We start from the raw sequence: 14,189 nt of genomic DNA on the forward strand, positions 1-14,189 counted from the left end.
CAATAGTCTCCTGTCCCAATTAAGCAGCACCGCATCCCAAATTATCGAAGGGAATCCCGGCCATTTTCTCAATTACTTTTTGTTCTTTAGAGCTGTCCCAAAATTACTGGCTGCCCTGATTAACTGATGGCCCAATTAACAGGCATCCACTGTACATATTGATTGTAATTTATAGACATTTTAGCCTATAGTACTACACCGCTGCTGCAAGGCAACAGATTTCACAATATATGTCAGTGACCCCTATTCTGAGATAGATTCTCAAAGGCTAAAGTAGGAGACATGGGAGCTTAGCGGTTAGCGTAACACTAATACTGTACCAACAACCCGGGTTCAATTCCCACCGCTGTCTGTAAGGAGTTTGTACATTCTCCCCATGACTGTGTGGTTTCCTCCGGGTGCTCCGGTTTCCTCCCAACATCCATACGGGTTAACAGATCACACGGTGTAATTGGGTGGCCCTGCTTGTTGGGCCGGAAAGGCCTGTTACTCTGCCTTATCTTTAAATAATAAAAACAATTGCCGAGATGTTGGCTAGAAGCTTCCAGAGACTGCAGATGCTGGAATCAGGAGCTGGAAATTAACTGCTGAGATTTTCCCAGACATTTGGCCTCACAGAGGGGACAAGAAATTCCAACTCCCTCGTGCTGCATGGCCTCTTTCCTACAGCAGGGAAAGCGGATCAAAGCCGAACACAATACTCCAAACGCGGCCCCACCAACATCCTGTACAACTGCGCCATAACGTTCCACCTTTCCACCCTCACCTCACACTCATCTTGCCGTCCCAGCACCCTTAATACCCCCGCTAAACAGACCCACCACTCCTTCCAGGGGTAAAACCAACACCACTGGTCTGGCAGAAGCATTGGGAAGAGCCGGGCTGGTCTGGATGCGAGGGCAAACTCGATGGCTGGAGGCTGGGGAGGGTGGAGGGTGGACGTGGGAGTCGGGGGGGGGGGGGGGAGGTGATACCTGTACAGCTGAGGAGGGTCCTGGCTGTCCGGAGTCTGGAGCACCTCGGGAGGCATGATGAAGACGGTGTGCTCGCTCCGCTGTGACTCATCCAACTCGATAAGGCGAGCGGCGTCCATCTTCTCCACATCCACCTGTGAGGGGCAAACAGCAAGTGGGAAAGAGGGGGAGTCAGCCAAGGGTAGGGGAGAGAGGGAGGAAGCGTGGCGTGGGGTTACCCGCCCAAGGGTTGGGGTTACCTGCGGGCGAGATGGAGAGAACACAGAGGGCATCACCGAGGTTGGGGGAGGGAATACAGAAGCATCTCCCAAGGGTGGGGACAAGTTAAGGGAAAAGGGTGAGGAGATGACCTGCAGATGAGTATGGGGAGATCTGACGTTGGGAGGAGAGGAGCTGGGCTCCAGAGGGCAGAGTGGTGGGGGCAGAGCAGGAGGGCACCAGTGGGTGGTGGGGAAGAGCTGACCTTCTCAACGCATCCGTCGAAAAACTCGAGGCTGGAGTGACGGTCACTGACAAAGGAGCACTCCTCGACGAACTGGCTGAAGAGCTGAGTCCTGGTCAGCAGTGTGTAGAACTTGAGGCTGGCACGGTCGCGACTCTTGAGGAACCCTGACGGAGCAGAGAGGTCACTGCCATCACTGAGGCTCAAACCAACCCCCCCCCCACCCACTGCCTAATCCCCAAACCCATGGGGGGGGGGGGAGAATGTCAGAGACCTGGGTACCCTCCAATGAGATCAGATGATTGACCTAAATCTCTGGACATTCACACTGTTGGGCAGCTCAAAAGAGGAAGGGGGTGGGGAGGTGGATTTCCCTCCATACAAAAGCCCGTGTGTGACTCAACACAAGTGCACACATCTGCACTCTAAGTCGCTCAGCTGACTAAAACTGAGGGTCGCCGAACAAAGGGATTGGATGTTCAAGGACTGGGACAGCTTATAAGAACACAAGAAATAGGAGCTGGAGTTGGCCATCTGGCCCATTGAGCCCATCCGCCATTTAATACAAGATCACGGCTGATCTGAGCGTGGACTCACCACCACCTCCCTTCCTGTTCCCCATAACCCTCAACTCTCCCGCTATGTAAAAATCATTCCAATTCTTGCCTTATATATTTAAAGAGGTGGCCTCTACTTCCACCGATTCACCTGCTTTCGGTGGAAGAGAGCAAACCAAGAGCCCATTGTATTCCAGATAAGGAGGAGGAAGTGGAGATGGGTCGGCCACACCTTGAGGAAGAGCCAGTCGAATGTCACTCAACAATCACTCGAATGGAATCCACAAGGGAAGAGAAGAAGAGGTCGCCCAAAGCAAACCTGGAGGCGTAGGCTTTTGGACGAACTGAAAGCCGCCGGCCAAACTTGAGAGACTGCAAAAACATCTGCTGGAGATCGCAGGAAGTGGAGGACTTTTGCTGAGGCCCTATGCTCCATAAGGAGCGACAAGGATTAAACAACAAAACTTGCTTTCGGGGAAAAGCAGTTTCTCCTCATCGCCATCCTAAATCTATTCCCCTGAATATTGAGGCTATGTCACAAGTTACAGTCCCACATACCAGTGGAAACTATTTTCCTGCCTCGATCTTATCTACTCCTTCCATAAGGTTATCTGTTTCGATAAGATCCCATCTCATTCTTCAGAATTCCAGCGAGTACAGTCCCAGATGACTCATTCTTTAACTCCTTCATTGCCTAGAATCAACCTGGTGACCCTCCTCTGCATCATCTCCAAAGCCAGCATATCTTTCTTCATGTTCACAGTACTCCAGGTGTGGCCCTACCAGATCCCAGTACAGTTGCAGCATAACCTTCCTGTTCTTAAATTCAACCCCTCTAGCAGTGAAGGTCCATGTTCCACTTGACTTCTTGATAATCCCTTACACCTGCAAACCAAAACTCTGCCAGGGACAGTCCCAAGCCCGGCTGTGAAAGGAGGAGGGATGGACATGGGGCTAGCAACTCCATCCGGTAAAAACCCACAGCTACCGTAAGAAGGGTTGTGTACTGGGACCGCGGCAGCGAGCGAAACCCCTGCCAGCCCTCACCCTGTAGGTTGAAGAGGGAGTTAGCATCCGTGGTGGTCTCCGAGGGTGCCTGAGTGATAGGCATCAGGTAGGATCGGTAGCCCTTCAGACTACAGGCCATAAAGCGGAGGAAAGCCTCCTGGATCTCCAGCTCCAGCTGCTTCCTGCGGCCGTAGATCAGGTCGTAATCCGTCAGCAGATACTCCAGAGTCGCCTCCTCTGCCGGCTTGTTGTACACTGCGGGGAGATGAGGCAGGGTCAGTTAGGGAACAGACAACCTCTCCACCCACTCTGTCACAAATCTAGGGGGCCTGCGCTGCCCGCCCTTCCCCACCGCCACAAGTTCACTCACGTTGGTCAAGCTGCTGGTAGAGGCGGTCCAGGGAGCTGAGCAGGACCTTACAGGGTTTCCGGGGCAGAGACTTCACTGTCACACTCCTCTTGTCTTCGTTCCTGTGATGGCGAGAGGCAGAGTGGGGCGTCCCACCGTGAAGCAGAACCAGAGGTGCCACCCTCAACCCCAAACACCGCCCTCACTGAGTGACCGGCTCCAACCTCTTGCCCACTGACCTTTGCCGTCCCAGACCACTCAATGCACACCCCCCTCCACCATCTCGATCCCACCCTCCTTTCATGTCACTTCCCTTTGCACCACTTAAATTTCTCCCCCTCCCATCCTCTCATCCCCTTTCTATTTCCACACCTCTCCTCTTTACCTCCCTGCCCCTTCCTCTCCTCCACTTGAATCCCTCATCCTCCCATCCCTCTCCACTCCGTTCTCTCCTTTGCACTTCCACCCCTTTCCCAACTTCCCTCCATACCATCTCCCTGCTTCCTGCCTCTCCCATCACTTGTGCTCCTTCCCTCCCCTCATCCCTCCCCATTCTCAACTTTCCCCCTCAGTACTGTCCTGCTCACAGTTCCCCTCCCTCCCTCATCCTCTCCCCCTACCCTTACCCCTCAACACCCCATCAGCCCCTCACCAAGCCCAGTCCAACCCACTGCACCTCTCTCCACAACAAACCAATGCCTCCCACCCCGAGGAACTCACACCACTACTGAACCTCCTCTCCAGGGTCAAATCCCCCACCCCCAGCCTCCGATCTCTGCCGGGGAGGTGAGGGCCAGGCCAGGAACTCACTGCGAGATGGTGTTGGTGTCCAGGTCGACGCAGATGACGTCCGGGGGCAGCTCGTACAGCTCGAAGTAGCTGGAGTGGACGCCCACGATGAAGGGGACAGGGGCGCTGAGCACATCAGCCAGGGTCAGCGGGCACAGGGGAATGTAGGGACACTGCCAGTGGAACGGGAAGATCATCTGCGGTGAGAGGGAGGGGAGAGAGAGATTAATCACTCCAGGAGTGGGGCTCCACTCATCAGACAGAGGGGTAGCTCCCGGTTCCACAGGACCGGCCAGTGTTCATCCCTGGCTGCCTGTTGTCAGTATGGGGCTGTTCCCAAACACACACACATATACACTTTCTCAGAAACAGGTTGATCTGCATGCACACGCGCACACACAGACTTTTCCCTCAGTGCACCAACGTGATGAAACAGTCTGTATGGACAGCAGGCAAAACCAAGTTGCTCACTGGACCCCGGTATTTACGGCATGACAACAACAAACCAATTGACCACGGCTGGACGTACTGACCAAAGAACATGAAGAATGAAAGGACGCCACGGTAGTGTAGCGGTTAGTGCAATACTATCACAGCTTGGGGCATCAGAGTTTGGAGTTCAATTCCGGCACCCTCTGTAATCCACATCGGTTTTCCTTGGGCGCTCCGGTTTCCTCCTGCAGTTCAAAGACGTACCGAGCAGGTTAACTGGCCATTGTAAATTGTCCTCTGATCAGGCTAGGGTTAAATTGGTGGGTGCTGGGTGGCATGGCTCACTGGGCTGAAAGGGCCTGTTCAGTGCCGGATCTCAAAATATTTACCCAGATTTAGAGAGGGGAGAGGTTTATAACAGATCAGAGGGGCAACTTACCCCACACAGAGGGTGGTGGGGCTGTGGAACAAGCTGAAGTGATAGCGGTGAGTACAATCACAGCTTTAGAAACAACATTTTGACATACTCATTGACTAAGAGGGAATTAAAGAGAGCCGGGTGGCAAATTCTGCCACCACCAGCCCTGACACCAAATTGCCCCCCCTCCCCTGCCCTGACGATACCTCCCTCCTCCCATTTCAAACTGCATCTATAAAGTTGCCGAAGACACAACTATTGTTGGCAGAATATTAAATAGAGATGAGGAGGTACAGAGGAGCAAGATATACCAGCTGGTTGAGTGGTGTCACAACAACAACCTTGCACAAAGGAAGTGACTGTGGACTTCAGGAAGTGGAAATCAAAGGAACACACACAAATCCACACCGAGGGATCAGAAGTGGAAAGGGAGAGAATTTTCTGAAGATCTATCCTAAATCTAACATATGGATGCAGCTGCAAAGGCAGCACAACAGCAGCTATATTTTATTAGGTGTTTGAGGAAAATTGAGATGTCACCAAAGACTTACAAATTTCTACAGACGTACTGTGGAGAGCATTCTAACTGGTTGCATCACTCTCTGGTACGGAGGGGCCACTGCACAGGATCGGAAAAGGCTGCACAAAATTGTAAACTCAGCCAGTTCAACCATGGGCACTAGGCTCCCCAGAATCCAGAACATCTTCAAAAGGCGGCACCCGTAAGTAAGGATCCCCACCACCCAGGAGGTGGCACAGGAGCCTGAAGACACACACTCAACGTTCAGAGCAGCCTCTGCACCTCCCCCATCAGATTTCCGAGTGGACAATGAACCCATGAACATTACCTCACTTTTTTCACTCTTTTTACACACACACGCACGCACGCCTCCCCCTCCCCCCGGAAGTTTGCAGAACAACAAATTTCCTGACATATGCCAATGACATTAATACTGATTCTGATTCCCACACTCCTGCTGTGACTCCCTACCTCTTTCCTACCCACCCTCCCCACTCACTCAGTTCCTTCCCCACCTTTTCATGTTTCCTTCCCTTCTCACTGCCCACCCTCTCCCTCCTCCGATCCAACCCTCCTCCCCGTTTCCATCCCTACCCTGACAACCACTCCTCCTTCCCTTCCCTCTGTCAGGGGAAATATCCCTCAGATTTCAGCTCTCTGGACAGTAATCCAAGGGTAGGACACTATTCCCCCCCCCCACCCCTCCCCTATCTGACTCATTCTCCCTCCCTCGCCGTCTGGGGGAATATCTAGGGAGACCTCAGAATTCCAGCACATCTCATGATTACTTGGGGGATCGGACCCGGTTCCCCTCCCTGCCCCAGTCCCGACCCGTGACTCACCGAGACGAGAGCCTCGCAGACGCTGGTCAGCACCGCTGGCCGCAGAGAGTGCAGCAGGAGCTTCTGCTCAGTGAGGAGGGCAAGCAGCAGGCCAACCGTGTTCTCCGGAGCCAGGTTCTGCAGAAGGTTCAGGTAACTGGCCCCGCTGCAACACACAGAGAGGGCAATGAGAGGGTGGGGGACAGGAGGGAGGAGGAGGGGAAAGCAGGATCAAGGAGGGAGGAAACTCGAGTGCCTACCTGAGGTGGAGGGGCGAGGTCACTGGCTGGCAGATCAGCAGGTTGTCATAGGGAGAGAGCTAGAACACACACAAAGCACAGACACAGTGAGTGTCACCAGGTCATCGTGAGTGTGAGTGTGTGTGTCTCCATCTCTCCCTCACCCTTTGTTTTTCTGTCAATCTCTCTCCCGTCTCTCTCTTTCAATGTTTGTTCCCCCCCCCCCCCCATATCTCCTTTTGTCTCTCTCTGTCTCTCCCTCTCTCCATTTACCTCTCTCTCCCTCAGGCTGCCCGCTCTCCCCGTAATTGTGTAGGTTTACCTGGTTTGCTATAGTTCCCTCCCGCATCCCAACAACACACCGGTTAATCGGCACTGTAAATTGTGCCCCCGCCCCCAACAAGCCAACCACAAGAGATGGGCTCAGAATGAGGCCATTCGGCCAGTCGGGTCTGTTCTGCCATTTGATCATGGCTGACATTTTCCCCAGCCCCAGTCTCCCATCACCTCCTCCTTACCCACAGCTCCTGAGTGTGTGGGTGAGCAGCAGAATGAGGGGAGCATGGGGTGAATACAACAGAATCTGAGTGAATGGGGGCTGTCGGTCAGCATGGAAGGGCCTGTGGGGGAGGAGACCGTAGGGAGATGACAGTGATGGGACTGCTCTGAAGATATAAACTTGTGACTCTTTTCCTAATTTCCCTAATGACATTTGACTCTTTGAAACTAACATTCTCCTAATTTCCCCCATAATCGATTTCACCCCCCATCAGAATCTGATTCTGTTCTCCGGGGAATGCGGGGTGGAATTAACAGCAGGCAATTCACCCCCTGACCGCAGACTAGTGGGCCTTTGATGGTCAGGGTCGACTGTGGATGTTGCGTCCCAGTTGTCTAACATGATACAGGAGCCAGGGCAGTTTCACCCTTGTTGCCCATGCGGCAGGCTCCCCCCCTCTCTAGGCAGCTGGTGAGTCCAGAGGGTCAGCAGTTTGGTACCAGTAGTGTTGCAGGAATGGCCGGTCAGCGCTGAACTCAACATAGGACTGCCTACGTTGAGGACCCCAGCTCCGGATTTTTCATCGGGGTTTACTCCCCGTGGCGGGGTATAAACGTAAGGCAGCGGAGGTTTCCCTCTCCCAGGTGAGCTGCCAACAATGGCTGATGAGCCCCATCTGCTGAAGCAAGTGGTTTGAAAGCGCCACTAACAAACCCTTGCCTCTTCACGTTAGTAGAAACAGTTCCAGCACACGTGAAATCCAGGAGCTGGACTTGGTTGCCATGGCTATGTGAGACACACACCACTTAATAGGTAGTGCAAGCTTGACCCCCTGACGTATAACAACCTGAAGGACTCCAATCACTGAGAAAACTGGAGCATCTGGGGGGTACCCACGTGGTCACAAGGAGAACACGGAAACTCTACACACGTGTGCACAGACAGACAGACACACACGCTGCACCGGATTGAACCCATGTCTCTGGGGCCAGAAGACAGCAGTGTTACCCACAGCACCACAGTGTCCACCCTGAGAACCACATCCAGCAATGCAGGAGAATGGGGCACTGGGACCACACGCGCGCATGCACGCGCCCACACCCAAACGCAGCGGACAAAGCGCAGGCGGCTGCCACTGACCTGAACAAGGATGCGGGGTCGCTGAGGTGAGGGGAAGGGAACGTTGTGCAAGAAGTTCGAGATGTGCCTGAAACGAGATGCGAGAACTTTAATACATCGCCCCCCCACACGGCAACGGGACCCGGATCGGAGGGCAAGTGGTCGCGGGGCAGGCGGATCAGCCGGCACTCACTTCTCGATGGGAAGAACATGTGGCCCGGAGACAGAGTAGCGGTACACGAAGGTGAGAAACTTCTGGAACACATCAAAGAAGGGCCAGTGGGACAGGACGCAGATGCTCTTCTTGGCCTGCACGGATTTGGAGAGGATGGGTCGGCGGTCGATCAGGCTCAGGAGGCCCAGGCTAAGACGCTGCTTTTCCGTCAGCTTGTCTGGCGCGTACGACTCGTAGAACTGGATGGCAGCGCCGTACACCTGTACACAGCACCGCACAGTCAGAGATAATACACCAGTTGCAGCAGTCAGTCAAAAATACAGACCTGTATACAGTGTACACTCAGACATAACCCCGTACTCAGAACCGTGCCACCGTCTTATCCCTCATCCCTCCGCTCTCCCTGCTACTTTCAGAGTCCCTGAAGTGAGGCACCCCCCCCCCCCACCCCACTCCAGCTCCCACCCCGGTAATGTCTCCCGCCCCTACCTTGACTCCGGTGGCAGCCGTCAGTACGAACGTGGAGAAGACGGGGAGCTGGTACTTGGGCTGGGCAGGCCAGCTTTCGATGGTGACCCCCATGGGAAGGCAGAAGATGGGCACCGTCTGTGGCAGAGGGAAGGACTCACTATCAGTCTCAGGGTATCTGCTGATCAGTCCTAGCGTGGTACAGAGATGGCCACTGTCAGTAAGTCAGAGAGAGAGTGCAGCCAGCACCAAGCCGTCCCAGCTCTGGGAACAACAACCCACTAACTCCAAGCAGGAGGCTACTCATGGGGGGGAGGGCTCTTACCTCTTCCAAATCATCAGACTGACTTATTTATTTACTTAAGAGATTGAGCATGGAACAGGCCCTTCTGCCCTAACAAGACATACCACCCACTGATTCAACCGTAGTCAATCACAGGACAATTTAAAATGCAGAATTAACTTACTAACTGGTACATCTTTGGACTGTGGGACGAAACTGGAGCACCCAGAGGAAACCCACGCACTCCACAGGGAGAATGTACAAACTCTCTGGGTAGTCTCCAGCCCCTTGGCAAGAACATCGAATTCTCTAACTTCTGATAATTCTCTCCCTCTCCCTTCCCCCATCCCAGTTTCACTCAGCCTCCTCTTCAAGCTGCCTATCACCTCTCCCACGATTCTGCCCATAGTGCTTTCCCCTTCCATTCCTTCTTCACCATTCCTGCCTATCCCCTCCCCCACCCTTTACTGGTTTTTTACCCTTCCCCCACCTTCTTTATAGCGCCCCTGCCCCCTCCCTCTTCAGTCCTGACGAAGGGTCTCGGCCCGAAACGTTGACTGCTCGTTTCCACGGATGCTGCCCGACCTGCTGAGTTCCTCCAGCGTGTTGTACGTGTTGATTTGACCCCAGCATCTGCAGTGTACTTTGTGTTTACAGATGCCCCAAGCTGTAATAGCATCGTGCTAACCATTACACTACCACAGCACTCAGAAGATGGCCTCTTGACCTGCCTTGCGCCTTACTGTCAGACTGTACTGCACATTCCCTGTAGCTGTTACACTTCACTCAATGCACTGTGGAATGAACGAATTGGTACATGTGGCGATAACGGGGGCGCCACAGCAGATAGTGGTTAGCGCGACACTATCACAGCTTGGGGTGTCAGAGTTCAGAGTGCAATCCGGCATCCTCTGTAAGGAGTCTCTCTCTGTCCTCCCCGAGGGATACGTGGGTTTTCTCCGGATCCCCCACATAGTCCAAAGGTGTACCGGCAGGTTAACTGGTCGTTGTAAATTGCCACGTTAGGGTTAAGTTGGGGTTGCCGAGGTTTGCTGGGGCAGCAGACTCGAAGAGCTGTAAGGGCCGACTTTGCACTGTATCTCAAATAAATAAAATTAACAATAATAAATCAATTCCAATTGGGAGCTACCAAATCTCCTCATGCAACAGTAATAAAATAATAAGAGTCAGAGATCCCAGCCATCCCCAACATCACCCCAAGAGAAGCAGAGCTTCCCACAGAACTGAGCCCTGCCTTCCGTCCCCTGCCCCCTTGAGGGAGTACTGCAACCTCTCAAACCTCAGAGGAAAATAATTACCTCATCTGTCTTAAACGGGTAAAACCCTTAGTTCCCGATTCTCCTCCCGGAGCATTGAGTTGTGGACACAACTCAGCACGTCACGGAAACCAGCCTCCAAAGCCTCCCTCTATACTCTCCGTTACCAGCAGAGTCAAAGACCCCACCCTTCTCCCCTTTCCCAACAGACAGAAGATACAAAAGCCTGAAAGCACATACACAAGGACAGCTTCTCTCCCACTGTTAACAGTACGATAAGATAGACTCTTGACCTCACCATCTACCTCGGCAAGGCCTTACACCTCATTGTCTGCCTGCAATCTACTTTCTCTGTGACTGTAACACTTTATTCTGCATTGTTATTATTTTACATCATACTGCCTTGAAGTGATGAAATGATCTGTACGGATGGTGTGCTGAATGTTGGAGGGAGAGGGAGTGATGAGAAGTTGGGTGAAAGGTGGAAGAGGTGAACCCTCAGCTTCTCACATCATCCCCCAAACTGGTCCCAATCACCTGCCAGCTTGTACTCCTTCCCCTTTCCTCCACCCTACCTTCTCACTCGGGCTTCTGCCCCTTCCCTTTGCATCCCTGATGAAAGGACCATCTCATTATAAGACCATAAAACACAGGAATAGAATTAGGCCTCTCGGCCCACTGACTCTACTCCACCCCCTCAACCTCATTCTCCTGCCTTCTCTTTGATGCCCTGACTAATCAAGAACCTATTGACCACCACTCTAAATATACTCCATGAATTGGCCTCCATAGCCGTCTGGTTAAAGAAATTCCTCCTCATCTCTGTTCTAAAGGGACAGCTCTCTATTCTGAGGCTGAGCCCTCTGGTCTTAGACTCATCCACTATAGGAAACATTCTCTCCACAGACACCCTCCTAGCCCTTTCAATATTTCATAGGTTTCAAGTAGATTCCCCCACAATTCTTCTAAACTCCAGCAGGTACAGGTACAGAGCCATCCAACACTTCTCATACAATAACCCTTTCACTTCTGGAAAAATACTTGCAGACCCCCTCTGGATTCTCTCCAATGCCAGCACATCTCCTCTTAGATAAGGGACCCAAAACTGCTCACAGTAGTCCAAGTGGAGTACCAGTGCCTTCTAAAACTTCAGCATCACATCCTTGCTCTTATATTCTAGTCCTCTAGCTGGTCCAGGTGATGTATCTACCTTCAGCATATTCAGCTGCCCAAGTACCTTCTTCTTAGTAATAGCAACAACACTTACTTCTGCCCTGACACTCTCGAATTTCTGGCATACTGCTCGTGTCTTCCACAGAGAAGACAGACACAAAATCCTCATTGAGTCCATTTGACATTTCTTTATCCCCCATTACTACTGCTCCAGTGTCATTTTCCAGTGGTCCAGTTTCCACTCCTTTTTACTCTGTATATATTTGAAAGGTATATACTCTGTATTATCTGTATATACCCTGTATATACTCTGATAATACTCTGTATTATCTCTGTATATATCTTTTACTCTGTATATATCTGAAAAATTCTTGTTGCATTCTCCTTGATATTGTTGGCTAGCTTAGCTTTCACATTTCATAGAGCCAAAGAACATTACAGCACAGAAACAGGCCTTTTGGCCCTTCTTGGCTGTGCCGAACCATTTTTCTGCCTAGTACCTGTCCAAGTTTTTCTTAAATGTCAAAAGTGAGCCCGCATTCACCACTTCAACTGGCAGCTCATTCCACACTCCCACCACTCTCTGTGTAAGGAAGCCCCCCCACCGAATGTTCCCTTTAAACTTTTCCCCCTTCACCTTTAACCCACGTCCTCTGGTTTTTTTCTCCCCTAGCCTCAGTGGAAAAAGCCTGCTTGCATTCACTCTATCTATACCCGTCACAATTTTATCCACCTCTATCAAATCACCCTTCATTCTCCTACGCTCCAGGGAATAAAGTCCTAACCTATTCAACCTTTCTCTGTAACTCAGTTTCTCAAGTCCCAGTAACATCCTTGTAAACCTTCTCTGCACTCTTTCAACCTTATTAATATCCTTCCTGTAAATAGATGACCAAAACTGCACATAATACTTCAAATTCAGTCTCACCAATGCCTTATACAACCTCACCATTATATTCAAACTCTTATACTCAATACTTTGATTTATAAAGGCCAATGTACCAAAAGCTCCCTTTATGACCTTATTCACCTGCCACTTTTAGGGAATTACTCCCAGATCCCTCTGTTGTATTGCACTCCTCAGTGTCCTACCATTTACCTTGTATGTTCTACCTTGGTTTGACCTTCCAAAGTGCAATACCTCACACTTGTCCACATTAAACTCCATCTGCCATTTTTCTGCCCATTTCTCCAACTGGTCCAAATCCCCCTGCAATCTTTGAATACCTTCCTCACTGTCCATTACACCTCCAATCTTTGTATCATCAGCAAATTTGCTGATCCAATTTGCCACATTATCATCCAGATCATTGATATAGATGACAAATAACAATGGACCCAGCACCGATCCCTGTGGCACACCACTAGTCACAGGCCTCCACTCAGAGTACCAATCCTCCACTACCACTCTCTGGCTTTTCCCATTGAGCCAATGTCTAATCCAATTTACTACCTGTCCATGCATACCTAGTGACTGAATCTTCCTAACTAACCTCCCATGCAGGACCTTGTCAAAGGCCTTACTGAAGTCCATGTATACAACATCCACTGCCTTCCCTTCATCCACTTTCCTGGTAACTTCCTCGAAAAACTGTAATAGATTGGTTAAACATGACCTAGCACGCACAAAGCCATGCTGACTGTTTCTAATAAGTCCCTGTCTATCCAAATAACTGTAGATCCTATCTCTTAGTATTCCTTCCAATAATTTACCTATGTCAAACTTATCAGCCTATAATTTCCCGGCTTACTTTTTGAGTCGTTTTTAAACAATGGAACTACATAAGCTATCCTCCAATCCTCTGGCACCTGACCCGTGGATATCGACATTTTAAATATTTCTGCCAGGGCCCCTGCAATTTCAACACTAGTCTCCCTCAAGGTCCGAGGGAATACCGTCGGGTCCTGGGGATTTATCTACTCCGATTTGCCTCAAGACAGCAAGTACCTCCTCCTCTTTAATCATCTTTGCTCTTCTTATGTTTTTTTAGTTGCCTTCTGTTGGTTTTTAAAAGCTTCTCACTATTTTTTGCCTTATTAGATGCCCTCTCTTTTGTTCTTATGCTGTCTTACAGACTTCCCTTGTCGCCCATTCTCCCTTCAGAATACTTCTTCATATTTGGGATATATCTTTCCTGCATCTTCCAAATTTCCACCAGAAGCTCTAGCCATTGCTGTTCTGCCGTCATCCCTGCTAGTGACCCCTTCCAATCAACTTTGGCCAGTTCCTTTCTCATGCCTCTGTAATTCCCTTCACTCCACTGTAATAACTTTGTCTTCTCCCTCTCAAACTGTAGGGTGAATTCTATCATATTATGATCACTGTTTCCCAACTATTCCTTTACCTTAAGTTCCCCATTAAAATCTGGCTCATTAACCAATACCCAGTCCAGAATTGCCTTCCCCAAGTGGGCTCAAACACAAGGTGCTCTAAAGCCATCTCTTAGGCATTCTACAAATTCCCTATCTTGGGATCCAGCACCAGCCTGATTTTCCCCAATCTACTGACATACTGAATTACCCCAGGACAATAATCACACTCCCCTTTTGACATGCTTTTTCTACTTCCCATTGAAATTTATATCCCACATCCTGGCTACTGGTCAGCGGTCTGGTATACAACTCCCATCAGGGTCTTGTTACCCT

At 50.9% G+C, this 14,189-nt stretch overlaps 1 protein-coding gene across 1 annotated transcript in view; it reads right to left on the minus strand.

The window, feature by feature from the left end:
- Window positions 1-14,189, minus strand: part of LOC132399582 (DENN domain-containing protein 4B-like) — a 148,484-nt gene that overhangs the window by 118,334 nt on the left and 15,961 nt on the right. Inside the window, 10 exon segments of the mRNA XM_059980094.1 lie at window positions 975-1,108; window positions 1,438-1,583; window positions 3,021-3,236; window positions 3,352-3,452; window positions 4,141-4,316; window positions 6,332-6,476; window positions 6,571-6,629; window positions 8,189-8,255; window positions 8,361-8,602; window positions 8,832-9,001. Coding sequence (XP_059836077.1) covers window positions 975-1,108; window positions 1,438-1,583; window positions 3,021-3,236; window positions 3,352-3,452; window positions 4,141-4,316; window positions 6,332-6,476; window positions 6,571-6,629; window positions 8,189-8,255; window positions 8,361-8,602; window positions 8,832-9,001 — 1,456 coding nt within the window.

This window comes from Hypanus sabinus, chromosome 9 (genome assembly GCF_030144855.1).
Source record: "Hypanus sabinus isolate sHypSab1 chromosome 9, sHypSab1.hap1, whole genome shotgun sequence".
NCBI classification, from domain to species: Eukaryota; Metazoa; Chordata; class Chondrichthyes; order Myliobatiformes; family Dasyatidae; genus Hypanus; species Hypanus sabinus.